We start from the raw sequence: 16066 nt of genomic DNA on the forward strand, positions 1-16066 counted from the left end.
CTGCCATTGAAGTTATGGTAAAATGTGGCTGCTTGAGTAAAAGGGTTTTAATCAAGGAAGTACTTCAAGCTTTCCTTTCATGCACTAAAGTTTCTGTTCCTTGACGACAGGAAGATGTTTAAATCTAAAAATGGATCAAGTAAAGGATTCTCTTTCAGCCAGCACTCTGTCCTAGCCTGTTTATGATATATTGCTTGACAGGAAAGCAGGTTTCAACTAAGATGTTCTGCACACATTAAATCCTTATTTTATTTTATTAAAGTACATTTGAAAAAATAGTAGGCTATATTTTTTGTTTTTATTTCGAAAGACTATCGGTATCAGAATCGGTATTGTTTTTTATTGCCAATTACACATACAAGGAATTTATCTTGGTGTAATAAATGAAATAAAGCAAAATAGCAAGAACTTAAATTAAATAAAATATTCGAAGTTATTACAAATATGTATAATAGAGTATAAGAAATGTAAAAACACAAAATGTACAAAAGGAGCAGTATTAAAAATGTATTAAAACTCTGCAGTATTAAACTTTGTCGTATATTTACCAATACATGTATTTATCATGAACAGCTCATATGATCACATGATACATATGATCATACAATTAGAAACAGATGAGTTTACCCTGTTGAGAAAATGTGTTACATTTCCTCCAAAAGTAAAACAGTCAACAAAACTCAATCTCCCAGAAACCTTCACGGCGTCGCGCTGCGTTTCACCAGGAAGCAGTGCTGTGTAAATGGTTCGCTTAATGTCCGAACCAGAGTACACCGCGAGCCGCCCTGCTAGGCGGAGTCTGCTCTGTGAACGAGAACATGCTTCACGGTTGAGTCTGCTGGTTCACCTGGTCAACCCTGCACCTGTTTCTAGAATAACAACCACGCTACAGCTAAACAGGTAAGCACTTTAAAGCAGCTTTTTAGGTGCAATGTGTCAGTTTGTTGTTCTCGTGAGATTGCGCGTCTCCAGACGAATCGGGGGACGCAATAATTAAAAGCAGCTAACAGCAGCTTATATATTAGCCACAACAACTGAAAACATTCTTAACCTTATGCATGCTGCTTATTATTTGCATATTGTTTACTATTAATGCTTACCTCATTGCCTCACTGGTCCCAACACACACACTGTACATACACAAACACTCAGCAAAGTGTCCTCCTGTCCTGACTTACAAACAACAGTAAGCTTGTTACAGTAGCTACTGCAGGCTTTCTGTTTGTTTTGAACTCTCTTAAGGGCAGTGCACATAAAATGTTTCATAAATCAACAGTAAGTTTCAGTCTACCTTCACTGATTCGTTTACTGAGAAATCACTGAATCGCTGTTTTCTGTAGAGTAATGTTATTCATTGTAACACATGTTACACTTATTGTCTGACTTCGTGTCTTTGTAACACAACAGAATGACTTGTGCAACCTGACATTGGCTGGTGTCACTTTTTGGACTTTGATAAAAAAAAAAAAACCCAGATCATTTGCACTTTGACTCTGAATCGGAGTCAACACAGTTTTTGGTGTTTTAGTTAACTTTTCATTTCAAGTTAACTAAAACAGTGACGCTTATCCCTTCTTTGAATCTTTGCAAATCGCAGCAGTACTTTCTATGATTCTTTGGGATCAACCTTTGTATAGAAAACCACCAGTTTCACCACTTTCTACTCACCCTATTTATCCATAAATGCATTTATGTGCAGTAAAAAAAAAAAAAAAAACATTAACAAAAGTTTGTTAGAAAGTGTACATGCTCTTGTGTAAGCATGTGTATTTTTTCTGGTCCCAAGAGCATAAACACTTTCTAACAAAGTCATTCATAACCTTGGCAATCATCAAGACTTTTGATGAAGCAGTTCTTTATTTTATTAAGGAATTGATTTTTCTTCCAGTCTCTGATATATGAGAATATTTGCCTAGTCCTGGAGGTGGTGAACTGAATACTTGGACCTTGGACTGTTGTTCAGACAGACACACACACACTGCTAATTTAGATGATTGAAGATGTCACCTTTGGCTCTGTTAAGTGTGATAGGCATTTCTATTGTTTTACGACATGTTAAAGCGGTAACATGTTATCAGGAAAATGACTCGAAGATCTATCAGAAAATTATAATAATGGCTGCCACACTGACCTTGATAAGGAAAACTATGTGAGGTCTGCAGTGAATTCTCTGTTTTTTTTTTTGTTGTTAAATGCTGAGACGTGTTTCTCATATTCTCCCTCACAGTCCTCTCACCATGGCTCTGGCTGGAGTGAGGGTTATCGAGCTGGCGGGTTTAGCTCCGGCACCGTTCTGCGGTATGATCCTGGCGGACTTTGGAGCCAAGGTCATCCGCGTGGACCGGACAAAGGTGGCCACGTCTTTGGACACACAAGGACGGGGGAAACAGTCTGTGGCCCTCAACCTGAAGTCATCAGAGGGCGTCGCTGTGCTCAGGAAACTCTGTGTCCAGTCTGATGTGGTCCTTGAGCCCTACCGCAAAGGTCAGACAACAAACACTACTGTGATTAATAAATACTCCATTAGTAGGGAGTACAAGTCCGTCACTCAAACCCTATTGCAAAAACAATGCAACAGAAGTTTAATCAGGAAGATGTAACTAAAAATTTCAAAGTAAAAGTACAATTTGAAAACTGAAAAATCTGTGTTTTACTACTGTACTAACTAGTGGTCAGGCCCAATCAAGAGGGCTTACTTTTACCTCTTTGGGTCACAAACATTTATAAAGATGAATCTTCTACAGATTTATTCATTTTTTTAAATCACTGGAGTTACATCAATATATCAATCAAGTGATCCGGACAAAAGTAATTAGCAACTTCTTTGATGAAATATGATCAGTGCTTGAATTCATAACGCATCATTTTACATCTTGGACTTTCTTCAGGTGTGATGGAGAAGCTGGGCCTCGGTCCACATGAGCTCTTAAAGGAAAATCCCCGTCTGATCTACGCTCGGCTGACGGGGTACGGCCAGAGTGGATCTTATGCCAGTGCTGCTGGACATGACATCAACTACCTCGCCATGTCAGGTAATAACACACAACTGTAAGTGTTTTTGCATCATTTATGAGTGTCCATTTACTTTTGTACAAGATATTAAATATAGAAAAGAGGAGTGTCAGATTTTGCAGTATGTAGATTCCTCCAACAGGGGGCTCTCAATCAATACAATAACAAAATATAACGTTGAGGCTGTTGGGGAATCATGGGAGTTCTCTCTGCGCCCGCAAATACAGAGACTTTTAAATCAACTCTGGAAGGTAAGATGTCCAAACAGAGTCTACTCTGATGTCACAAAGCCAGGTCTGTAACATGTATGTAGCTTCCTATAGATACCACTAGAGGGCAGTAAAGTGAGCGTTACACTTCTTGAAAGGAAATTGAAAATCTCTCCAAAAAGTCAAAGATTCATACAAACTCTCATTTCAGAAACTTAGACCAAAAAAAAAAAAAAACGTTTAAAAGTTGCACATTTATCTATAAACCAACAATTAGATGAACTGATTACACAACATGTCTGATATGTTTATGCAACATCCGTTTGCTATAACTGGAGGGCGATACAGAAAAACACGCTACAGATAGTTTGCATATGAGGTAAATGAAATTGTAAAGCAAGTCAGGATCTCTCCTTGTTGTCATTCGGAATTCATGAAAAAACACAAAAAAAAAATGCAACAATATGTGATGCTTTGTTTTCAAGCTTTACTCCATTTACAGTCCCACTGGACATTTTTTTTTGTTTATGTCCTTGTAAGTTCCTCTGAGTGTTGCAGCACTCACTGTGCACATCTAAAGATGAAAAATCCTTTTGAGGACGTCAAAACCCTCCTCCCCAGGAACACAACAGCTCCACTATAATGTTGGCTTTACACAGGAACTATGTCTCAGGCTCAGGCCCAAACACAACAGGAAGGGATTCAGCATGATCCAAAAACACAAGGCTTTTTATTTTCAAGGTTCTCAAAATGTTTGAATACTCCAGTACTTTTGGATACCAAGTCCCGTGGTAATGTCTGTAACACAAAGAGGAAACATCAGGAGACACGATGAAGGACAGGAATGGCATTTTGACAGTGGCATAAAACAAATGGAATTGGAATTGAACGTCCACATGGCACAAAGTGTTCTACAGTGATGGGCTCTTAGTCTTTCTTGTTTCTGCTTGTTATACAGATAGTCACCAAAACAACAGAAACTCCTTCCCTGACATATTCCCTTCTACTCTTCACAGGTGTGTCCCATCACAATATGAGAGAGAGAGAGGAGCGAGAGGGGAGAGAGAAGAGAGGAGAAGAGAGAGAGAGAGAGAGAGAGAGAGGAGAAGAGAGGAAGAGAGAGAGAGAGAGGGGAGAGCGAGAGAGAGGAGATGGAGAGAGAGAGAGGGGAGAGCGAGAGAGAGAGAGGAGAGAGAGAGAGAGGAGAGAGAGAGGGAGAGAGAGAGAGAGGAGAGATGAGAGAGAGGAGAGCGGAGAGCGAGAGAGAGGAGAAAGGAGAGAGATGAGAGAGAGGAGAAAGGAGAGAGAGAGAGCGAAGAGAGGGGAGAGAGGGGAGAGAGAGGAGAGAGAGGAGAGCGAGAGAGAGGAAAAGGAGGGGAGAGGAGAGCGAGAGAGAGGAGAGAGAGAGCAGGAATGGTCCGTTCAGATTGACAGGTCGACGTCCTTTCTGCATCTCATGAAGAGTAAAAAGTTATGTTTATGTCTCTTACATGAAGTACGTCACTAAAAGTAGAAGGATTTCTCACAATACCTGCTCTGACCCATGTTGATAGTTTTTAGGAATATTTTTCGATCTTGCGTTTACATTTAAACTTGGGTTTTATCATTACATTTGTATTCATGACACAAAGTATTCCTTTCCTCACGGCCTGCCAATTTATCTCACTCTACTGTTTCCTTTCTCCTCTAGACAATAAAAGAAAGTCCGCTGTCTGACACTGACATTCCACTCTAGCCAGATAAGACAAACGGGGTATGTCAACAACGAGGGAGACAAGACAGAACATTCAAAACAAACTAGGAAGTCTACAGAGCATACACGTCCATGACCCGGACTCACGCGCTGCTGCTATCTGCCTGTGTGGGTTGTTTTTTGGAAGCAGCTGAATGTTTGGCAGCACTTTGAGTCCAAGACAAATTTCCACAAGGGGACAATAAAGTGTATCGTGTCGTATCCACATACATGATAAATAGCATCAGTCTTTTATATTCAATCGATGAGCAGGGAAAAGGCCCCACACTTCATCCAAAAGATCCTCCCTCCCTTTTATTCCTCCTTTTTTATCTTTTTCTTTTTTAGTTTTTAGAGCTCACACTACCAAAATAATTCAGAATATGCCTAATTTGTATGTAGACTTCTTCAATGTAGTACACTATATCATTATGAACAGTACCTCATACTACCCCAATTTAAATAAAAAAATAAAGAAAACTGAACTATCCCTTTAAAATATATTTGTGAGACAAAATGTTAAGCAAACATGTGTGCACATTGTACATTTTTAATCATCCTGTTCCCAGGAGCTCTCAATATTTTATTTTTTGGAGCGATCACCCCCTGACCTTCAGGGCTGAACACTGTACAGCTCCTCTATCTTCATTACATTGTTTGTGATGATTGCTTTCTGTCACAGGCCTTTTATCCCGGCTGGGTCGCGCTGAAGAGAAGCCGTGCGCTCCGCTGAACCTGGTTGCAGACTTTGCAGGTGGTGGTCTCACCTGTGCCATGGGGATCGTTCTGGCTCTGCTGGAGAGGACAAAGTCAGGGAAAGGACAGATCATTGATGCCAGCATGGTGAGTTTATTGTCAGAGACTTCAGTGATCAGGTAAAGGGACTTTGAGTCAGTGGGAGAAGTCACTAGGATTTATCCGCTGCTTCATTGAGAGTTTAATTTTGAAGGATGGATAGACAGGAATATGCAGAAGAAAGCTTCATAGGCTTTACTAGTTTCAACAAAAAATACAAGCTCCAGAAAATGACACAAACATGTCAGCTGCAGCCAGACACTATTAAAGGTCACATATTATGCAAAATACCATGTTTTTCAAACTCTGACATGTGTCCCTTGTCTGTCTACAAACCCCCCAATTATGAGAAAAGTGCATCCACTCAGTATTTTCCCTGCTCCACTTTTCAGAAATTGTGTGCTCAAACAGGCCGTTTGGAGATTCTCTCTTTGTGACATCACAAAGGGAAGTAACCCCTCCACCAAATGGGTGACAATCCCACAGGTATTGTTTGTTCTGCCTTCTGAGTCCGTCTTTCCAGCGTAAACAATGGGGCATGGTGCAAAAAAAAAAAAACAGAGCCGCAGCACCTTCCAGAGAGTGGCGTTGTCGAACACAGCTTATTTACATTTAAAGCTATAGACACAGACACAGCCTGTTCTGAAATAGAGGCAGTGTTTCCCACACATAGACTAAACCTGGGCGGGCCGCCCAAGTATATTTATGGCCTCTCGACTTCTGCAGAGAGATAAGACTTAGCAAATGCAAGAGAGAAGAATCACATCAGCGTCAGGGAGAGAGAGAAAGAGAGATGTCACACGTCCTTCTTGTAAATGCACCGATTGAAGTGCCCTTCTCCAATCAAAACTGAAGCATCTCATGGCTTTGTTTCAATAATGTTAATGTACAGCTGCTTGCTGCAGATGCTGATCGAGTGGAGCTTTTCAAAACGCGAGGCGTACTCCTTGTGTTTTGTGGCGTGTGGATAAGTTCCATGTTTTTATTTCACCGAGGCGGTTTATTAGGGTGGAGCGGGTTTCAGTGGTGATGGAATTAGTGGAAATGTAAAACTGGATGTTGTCGCCATAATAGTGGAAACGGAGACCATGCTGGCGGATGATACTGTATTAACACGTGGGAGTAAGTACATGACGAACAGGAGGGGATCAAGCACCGAACCTGAGTAAGTGTCACACATTGCCATAGATACTGCCGAAAAATGAGATACAAACCAGGTTGCCAAGTACGAAGACTCGAGGCAAAGATTTTATAACTCAGCGAAGTTATCATAGCAGAACTAATTTATCGTCCGCCTCGATGCTTGTTTGTAACCAGAAAAGTTTTAAAATGCTACAAACTTCATTTGTGCATGGTGCTCTGAATTACAACATAGTATGTTTCCAGACGATGATGCACCACACAGCAGTAAACTTCAGAGTCAACTTGTAATAGGATAAGTGATCATTTGGACAGCCCTGAGCAAAGTTTGAACATTTTTGTTCAAAAAATCCTCAGGCTTGAATCCAGTTTGCAGAACCGCTCTAATGAACTGAAAATAAATCTTTATATAAAAAAAGACCAACAACCAAAGACTGGGTGCACGTAACAAGATCAAGTTCATTTTAGGGTTACTTGATTTGACTCACTGAGCTTCAGTGCTGCTCGGAGGTCATACATCAGCAATTTAGTACTTTCTGCCATAAAGTTAGGGAGCGTGTTTTTCCTTTTGTTTATGTTGAGCCTTTTTGCCTACATTTCCCATACTGCTTCACTGAAAAAAACACGCCCTATAATTAACATATAATAATAAAATGCAATACTTGCAGGTCACATATTATGCAAAAAACACTTAACCACGTATTTCAAACACTAACGTGTGTCCCTAGTCCGTCTTCAAACCCCCCAACTATGAGAAAAGTCCATCCTCTTAGTCTTTTGCCTGCTCCACTTTTCAGGAAATGTGTGCTCAAACAGGCCGTTTGGAGATTTTCACTTCATGACATCACAAAGGGCAGTAACCCCTCCCCCAGGTGGGTGACACTCCCACAGCTAGGTGTTTGTTCTGCCCTCTGAGTCTGCCTTCTAACCGTAAACAATACGGCATGGAGCAAGAAAGCCCGAGACACCCAAGCCCTTCCAGAGAGGGGGCGTGGTCAGACACAGCTCATTTACATTTAAAGGTACAGACACAGAAACAGCCTGTTCTGAGCAGGGCTGAAATAGAGGGGTTTATAGGCATGATAAAATACAGGATCAGAGTGGATTCATAGCAAGAATCTTCAGACATGTTTTGGGAACCTCTGAGACTTATTTCAACTGGTTGAAAATACGTAAAATATGTGACCTTTTAATAAAAGGCTTGTTTTTCTTTACTTTTGTAATGGATGAGACACAAACAAGTGAACACACATTCAGCTCCCCTTAGCTTAAAAGACCATTATGTCACTTAATTCTTCACCAGCCATGCTCTCCTTTTTACTCTTTTGGTCCGCCATCAATACTCCTCCTTTTACAAAAAAAGCTTTTAGAGACCCACTAATATCACTTTGTCAATTCCAAAAAGCGGACAGAAACACTTAGGCTGGTGAAGAGATCGGAGGATTTAAAAGCTAAAAAGCTCAATCTGCTTCAGAAAGTAGTTGGGAGCAACAATGCTCAGAGGAGGTTTGTGACCCTGTACGAACCAGCTCTCTCAGAACTTATAATTACCCTGCATGTAAATAAATAATAATAAATGTATTGTTCTCCGACAGAGAGAGAGAGGGGACACAGTTATGGTTTATCTAGTGGTAGTTGGATATAAGCAGACACGTGCCAACCGTCTCTCCCCACTTCTAACTCTTTCAGACCTTTTATTGTCCACTCATAAAGACGACTGAGAGGAAGCTTACGCACAGTTCGAGGTTGAACCTAACGGATTTGATTGCAGATCAAAGGAATAAAAGAAGTTATGGCTTTAAACCTCTTTCATAAACTATACATAACCCTGAATATTTTAATAGGTGACTCGTTCATTCATTCGTTCATCATCAAATCTTATGAAATGTACTAAATGCTTGACCGAGACTTTGCTACTCAGTCAGCTGCAGATGTGAAGTAGTTTTGTGCACCCACGAGGGCCAGAGAAAGGAAACATCGTACTATTTTGTGTGCACAAACTTCATGAAGCCACCCCTGCTTTAGCTCACCCAAAACTGAAATGGCTTTTCCTGAGAAAAAACATTTAGCATTTAAATCGGTATGCCCTAAGCAGTAGGGCCCGACTGATAAGGGTTCTTTGGGGTCAATTACGATATCCATATAAGGAAGGGGAAAAAAATCAGATACTGATAAATTGCCAAATATCTTTCTTAGATCTGTGTTTGATCTTTAGAGATAGATTGATGCAGATATACACATTTATTGCGTCAATCTCTTAAATGCCGTTATCAGACACTCAGATTTATGAAGACAAGAAGGTCACACACACAACTGGAAAGTAACTGGGCATGTAGGTGCATCACTGCTTGACACTCTGGAGAGAGTGACGATGCTCTTTTTAATCCATATAGCACCCTCTGCTGGTGACAGAAAACTGCACAGTTTAGTACAGTGAAACTCAAATGAAATGCTGTTTTGACTGGTGACTTAATCTAGAAATATTTGTTCATATCTGCTCTAAAATTAGCCGATACAGATCATCGCTTGATACCCTAATATTGACTGAAAATATCAGCCGGCCGATTAATCGGTCAGGCTCTACTAAGTGCATTTCTCTCTGATTTGATTTAATTTAAGCTATTTTGTAAACACTCACTTTCAGTTAGCTATGTTCTTCTTTTTTGAAAAGCCTGGTTTTTATTTCAGTTTCAATTCAATAATAAAAACGTTTTAATTTTTCATTATTTCATTAAGTTTTCGTCTACGATAATAAGCTTGGCACCTACTGAGACTTGAACACATTAAAGGTACAGAGAACGGGGGCTTCACACCGCTTCTATCACCAGGAGAACATAGTGTGCAGTATTTCATGAAGCTTTAATGAAAAGCTTTTTATTCAAACAGTAATTACCACTCTATGTAGAATTTCCTTCTTGGCGTTTTCTCTTGATTTATGTCCAATGCATAAATGAATAAACAATACATGAAAAAAATCTATGTGATTCTTTTTAATGGACATCTCTAATCAGTTCTTGTTGTATTTTCTTGTTTCTATATGACTGGAGTAATTATGGATTTCATATACTTAACAGACTTCATTTTCTCTTTCTCTCCCCTCTCTCAGGTCGAAGGAGCAGCATATGTAGGTTCATTTGTGTGGAAGTCTCGTAGCGTTGGCTTGTGGGACCGCTCGAGAGGACAAAACATGCTGGACAGCGGAGCGCCGTTCTACGACACGTACCAGACTTCAGACGGAAAGTACATGGCTGTTGGGGCCTTAGAACCGCAGTTCTACATGCAGCTACTTCAGGGTAAGTCAGGTGCAGATGTAGATTGATTTTCTTGATGAAGTGAACCTTGAAGGCGGGGTGGTCATGTGGGTCATACATGTGTAGGTTCCTAACCCCATGGGGAATTTATTCACAGCGAGGGTGAAGTGAGAGAAGTGTGAGTGACACATTGAGACAGAGAGCAGCTTCCTGTAACGATGTAATCCTCAGTCAGCTCCTACAAGGAATGAGCGATGAAGTAGCTTCTTAACAATTGATCATAAACCTTTTTTTTACAGTCATTTTTAGGCTTTTGCATTTCTTATTAGGAAAATGGACAGAGTATGTCATTCAGAGAGAAGGTGGAGAATGACAAACGAGAAGGATCCGCAGGTCGGACTCAAACCTTCGCCGCCCACTTGAATGACTATAGGCTCTGTTTATGTGGTGCAACCTGACGGCTAAGCCACTGGCGCCTCTCGTAACCCAGAACTTCCACCAGATACGTGTGCATTGCGCGTCAGCTCCGCTCCGTTAAGGCTCCAGTTCCCCTAGTCCTTCAACAACCACAGGCTGCGTTCTCAGAAAGCAACACCGCTGGACAGCTAGAGTGCCGAGACAAAGGTGTTCCCTTGGTGATAACGGATCCACTCTCGACTGTGCAAGATAATGAGATGTAGGTGGTATAAAACCCTTATAAACACATCAAAAATAGAAGCGCTGCGTATCTGCTGCTGAGGGCTTCAGACGGGTCGGAGCTGAGACAGAGCTGAGAAGCAGCACACACATTGATTGAAGTGAAAGCCTATCGGCTCCGCTGCCATGGCCGAGCGGAGACGGACCGAACATGCATCTGATGGAATTTAGCAGTAAGCCTTTCATGGATCCCTAGAAAACTCAAGAAAACATTTACTCCTGAAATCTTCCTGACTTTCCTGTTCACATACGCAGCTCATAGGACAGGAGGCAGGAAATGATGTCAAACAGTCTGACACAACAGTGAGAGTTTTTGCCTTGATATCAATGCTGCGTATTTTTGAAGGTCCGTAAAGTGTCGACAAACAAGTGGAAAAGAACACACTGGCAAGGAAAGAATATGAAGTAGCGTTTCTAATTGAACCAACAATGATCGCACCAGGCGCTCGCCGGTCGTGTGATATAAGTGTCATCATTTTCACCGCTCGTTCGTGGGGAACTTTTTCTGAATATTTCCTGCTGCGTTCACACATCTCTTCACCCCAACCTCATGTGAAATTTAACTAGGGGGGGGGCTGACAGGAAACAATTCTGGTAAAGTCTTGGAAAAAACACAGGATCTTCTGTGTTCACACATGCAGCTCACCCTGTACAATATTGTGAAATTATCAAGGCTTTTGTGACAATGTGAAAACACCTCTTTAGTGAGTTCGTATTTTTAAAGAACAACGGTTTTCTTGACCTACGGACTTTTTAATCTAACATTCAAAATGCACTAATGAACCGAAACACTGCTGAAACGTTTCCCGATCATCTTTTTCACCACTGACAAAATGTGGAATATGACCCATAATGACACTTCATAAAATAACATTAAAAGTCTTTGTTAATTTTTTTTTTTAAATGAAAACTTTGAACGCACAAACGCTGGTTGATGTCGAGATTGCTTAATGAATGCTGTGACACTCGTCCCGCTTTCTACTTATAGATTCAATATTCTTCCACAAGATTCTGTGCAGAATAATTACACACATTACCATCAGCACAAGTTGATTAATTACACACTTTGCATGGGAATATTTTTACCCTTTCATTACGCAGTCATCACCCACTGATGATAAATGGCAGCACTGGAGTTTGACAACCAGAATGACCCGCGTATACACAATCACAGTTTTCTGTTTGCCCATGGTAAGAGAAATTAAACCGCAAAAACACAACACAGCGGTTCATTCTACAGAAATGTTGCAAAATCCATCATCAGGCGTTTCCTTAAATACTTGTAATGCATAACAAAACGACTGTGCGTTTATAAATGCACGTATAGGATCGCTACAGATCTGTATGTAAAGCCTTCACTGACAAAGTAACTCACATGGAAGAGGAAAAAGAATGTAAGCATCTTCAGAGAGTTGGTGTCAACTAAAGCACATCATCAGATGGAAACACGGCCAGAGGTTTTAGACATCATGGCAGCAGTAATTGAAGGTATTTCACTCTCCATTTTTCAATCTCCTCGCCACAAGGATGATCCAGTCAATAATTTAACAAGAGCTGTTTGCAATCGGCTACAAAATTGCAGGTGCTGTATCTCTTGTGAATCCCACACACTTTGAGGCAGGAAAGATAATTGCGTGAGATCGTCAGTTCACGTGGCCATCATCAGCAGCTATAACGTCTCTCTGAATGAGTTCCTGAGGGTTTTTCTGATGGCGATGAATAGTCTTGTGAGAGGGAATTCTGTAAACAGGGACTAAACAGCAACTATTCAACACAGCAGATGCAAACAGCTTGAGGAGAGCCGTCATGAAATTTAAAGTGAGCGACTGAGTGAGTTGAAATCCCCGAAAGACTGTTGACTTATTTCCCTGACATGTTGAAAATGTCTTTGTTATTACACCATTCTGCTCTTGACACGTGAGTCCATTGTGTTTTATGTATTTCTTCTTCAAGGCTTGGAGCTCGATGCTGGAGAGCTGCCTTCTCAGATGAGCTTCAGTGATTGGCCGGAGCTGAGACGAATCTTCACGGAGCGTTTTGCCTCCAAGTCCCAGGCGGAGTGGTCTGAGATTTTCGACGGGACTGATGCCTGCGTTACACCTGTGTTGTCTTTCGACCAGGTGAGCTCACACCCACATAACAAGGAAAGAGCTTCTTTCATCGAAGACTCCAGCGGCGCTGAAAGCCCCCGACCGGCTCCGGTTCTCTCTCGGACTCCCGCTGAGCCGTGCCTCTCCCCTGACCCTGTTATTGGAGGACACACAGTGGAGGTCCTGGAGGAATACGGATTTACAGCCGCTGAGATAGACCAGATGCGAGCAGCCGGGGTGGTGGAGTGTAATGCTGTCAGATCGAAGCTGTAAAGCCAAAAGCTTGAATAGGACTGATCATTTAGTTCCACTGACAAATGGAAGTGATTAATACAGTTTAAAAAAACTGAACAAGACTGACAGCGCGTCTCAGTCTAATCTGCCTTTTTGAATGTCTTTTGAATCTGGTGATGAATCAAAATAGAAACCAAATAAATGTTTGAACCTTTTAAACAAATTCAAACCGAGAGACTCGTAAATACTCACCAATCTCAACACTCTGTAATTATTTTCTCAAGCCTGAGTAACATAATGGACCGTGTTTTTACAGAGAGCAGAGGCCGCCGCTCACTCAAGTGTTGGAGACTTTTGATTGTGACAGTGAGAGGACATCATTTGCACACTTGGGGTAAATGGATGTAATTGTGTAAGCCAGTAATATCGTATGTCAATCTTTTTCTTTTAAGTGCCTCTGTTGCCCTCCGAGGGCGTTTCTCTGAAGGACGAAAAAGCCTTGTGACTCCTAAAAGCACTGAAAGCAGTACATAGCAGTACTATGTAGCGCTACATAGCAGTACTATGTAGCGCTACATTTTTCGCCTGGTTGTAGAGTTGGTCAAAAGGCGTTTGTGGGCACAGCTTGATAATCAGTATCATAAAAACAGCCATGTGATGCAGCCTTTAGGGTTAGATGTTGAGATTAAAAGATGAGTTGGATTTAAACTTGCAGTAAAGCAGGTTAGGAATGTCCTCCTAGTTAGCAGATATTTATTTATGAACTGCAATTGAATATCATTGCATTTTCACACTAAAGAAGCATTATCTGAATGATCTGAATTTAGCTGTTTGTGTTCACCTAACAAGTTCCACAAGTCACATCCCACCTGTGCCTTTTCCTCTCCATTCCTCATGACAAAAAGAAAATGCAATTCATCTTTACTCATGTCAGTTGTCAAGTTCAACTTTACACCTAACGGGCTTGAGTTTCTCCAGCAAAGAGAAAAAGATCCAAAGAGCAAACATAGAAAGTCAGAGAAGAGTGAAGGAGATGCCACCGGTCACCATGGCTACGGCTCACTCACAAAATGGATTGTATCACAAAGTCGAAAAAAACAACATGACCATACTGGATGCACAGGACTTTGATCGATTGAATGACAGACAGAGAGGACAGATGCTCTAGCATACAGTATGGAAAATGCTTCCCCAAGAGTTTAAGTGAATTAAAAAAAAAATCATCAGATAGCAGTTATTTGTTCAGAAAAGATCAATTTAATATGTAACTCCAATTACTGTCCAATGGAGCCTTTTTCAAAGCAGCAAGCTTTTTGAGCGAGAATGTCAACAACTGATCTACAAATCTTTGAGTTCATGAAATGTCTTCAACAAACGTGTTTGTTGGGGATTTTGAATCTGCTGGTCATGAATCTTTTGTGTGTGTTGTGTTTTATTCAGTTGGTGAAGTTCTTTCAGCACTTCTCACTTGCTGCTCGAGGGTGCTGCTGAAGGTGAAGATGATTTATTAAGTATGAAATGCTCGGACCGTCTATTGCTGGATGCATCGTGAAAAATAAAGAACCTTGTATATAATTCATATGCAGTTTATGTATATTTATAGGATCATTTGATTCTAGCGATTACTCAGTAAACCTCTCACTTGAAGACGTTTCAGAGCTGTACATTGTTGAAATACTAAATTTGTTTCAAATAAATGTAAACCTAACTCTACAAATAATATGTTAAGTGAACTCAACAAAATGCAAATAGGTGTCACTGCATTAAGTGTTCGATAAAGACACTGTGAACACATGATGTGAAGGAGATATTTCCAGGGACAGGCAGCAGCATGACACTGAACCAGCTTCAAACAAAGAAGATATTGACTTTGCAGCTGAACAATAAGCCTGAGGATTGTAGAGAAGCGGATACAGAGACATAATAGGTTTCTACCACTGTGAATATGTCAGTGAGATAATTCCTGTATATGTACAGGAATTAGTCCCGTATATATATGCTGTATATGGTCGGCATTAAGTCATTCTTTGCACACATGGACATTCCTCATCATCTCTAATGTTCATTTTTATTTCTTTAAAAAAAGAAAGCTGCTTTGGGCTTCAATCACAAAAACAAAACCTTTTATTTGGGTGTTAAGAGGTTAAATGTGCAAAGGTGAAAAAAGTCAGGTTTAAGTTATTAGTAACTTTTTTAATCCACCCTGGTTGTATCTATTAAAGAAGGAAGTTCTGTTTTGTTTTTTTTAATACGTTTTCAAATAAATCGTTCTCTGGGGGGTCGTTAAGGAGAGGTTTTGAAGCTAGAAAAAAATGTCATTGAAAATTCTGGATCAATGATTCCATGAAAGAACACGTTTTTTTATATTCATGCTAAAATATAATCAAAAGGAAAATATTCCTTGGTTTCACAGGGGATGTAATGCGTTGGAACTGTCTCTGGCCTGGACCAATGTCTCCAATTATGAACTCTAAAAACATACAAATCAAACAAGCAAGAACACAAACTGTAAATGTATTCTGTGTGGAGGTTTTTGTAAACAGAGTTAAAGTTTTAAACCTCCTGCAGAGCCAAGCTCGCTGTTTGATCTCATCCGCTAACAGGCTGATAATAAACTGTTAGTTAAACTGTTCTTTAAAGCTCCTGTCGGGGCTTTTACTTTGAAACAAAATAATGATGCCTGTTGATTAGCTATAAACAGTGATGGGAATAACGGCGTTACTTTTTTCAGTAACGAGTAATCTAATTGATTACTCTTCCCATCATTATAACGCCGTTACCGTTACTGCCAAAAAATGCGGCGCGTTACTATGACTGAAGCTGTTCTTCATCAGACCAACTAGATCTCTAAACCCAGCGGCAAAGATATTTCTTACTGTTCTTCCTCTTCGGTGAGTGCAGACACGA

General features: G+C 40.6%; 1 protein-coding gene across 1 annotated transcript; it reads left to right on the top strand.

The window, feature by feature from the left end:
* Positions 1–803: 803 nt before the first annotated feature.
* On the top strand, positions 804–14738 carry amacr (alpha-methylacyl-CoA racemase). Its single transcript, XM_061061012.1, has 6 exons — positions 804–900; positions 2228–2484; positions 2889–3032; positions 5636–5796; positions 9995–10181; positions 12789–14738. Exons 2-6 carry the CDS (start codon positions 2238–2240, stop codon positions 13196–13198), a joined length of 1149 nt encoding a protein of 382 aa, XP_060916995.1. The 5' UTR covers positions 804–900; positions 2228–2237; the 3' UTR covers positions 13199–14738.
* The last annotated feature ends 1328 nt before the right edge of the window (positions 14739–16066 follow it).

The sequence above is a fragment of the Labrus mixtus genome, chromosome 17, assembly GCF_963584025.1.
Source record: "Labrus mixtus chromosome 17, fLabMix1.1, whole genome shotgun sequence".
Taxonomy (NCBI): domain Eukaryota; kingdom Metazoa; phylum Chordata; class Actinopteri; order Labriformes; family Labridae; genus Labrus; species Labrus mixtus.

Coding starts and splice junctions, on each gene's coding strand:
- amacr (XM_061061012.1), top strand. CDS start 2,238: ATGGCTCTGGCTGGAGTGAGGGTTATCGAGCTGGCGGGTTTAGCTCCG. Junction 2,485..2,888: donor CCTTGAGCCCTACCGCAAAG/GTCAGACAACAA, acceptor GACTTTCTTCAG/GTGTGATGGAGAAGCTGGGC. Junction 10,182..12,788: donor CTACATGCAGCTACTTCAGG/GTAAGTCAGGTG, acceptor TTCTTCTTCAAG/GCTTGGAGCTCGATGCTGGA.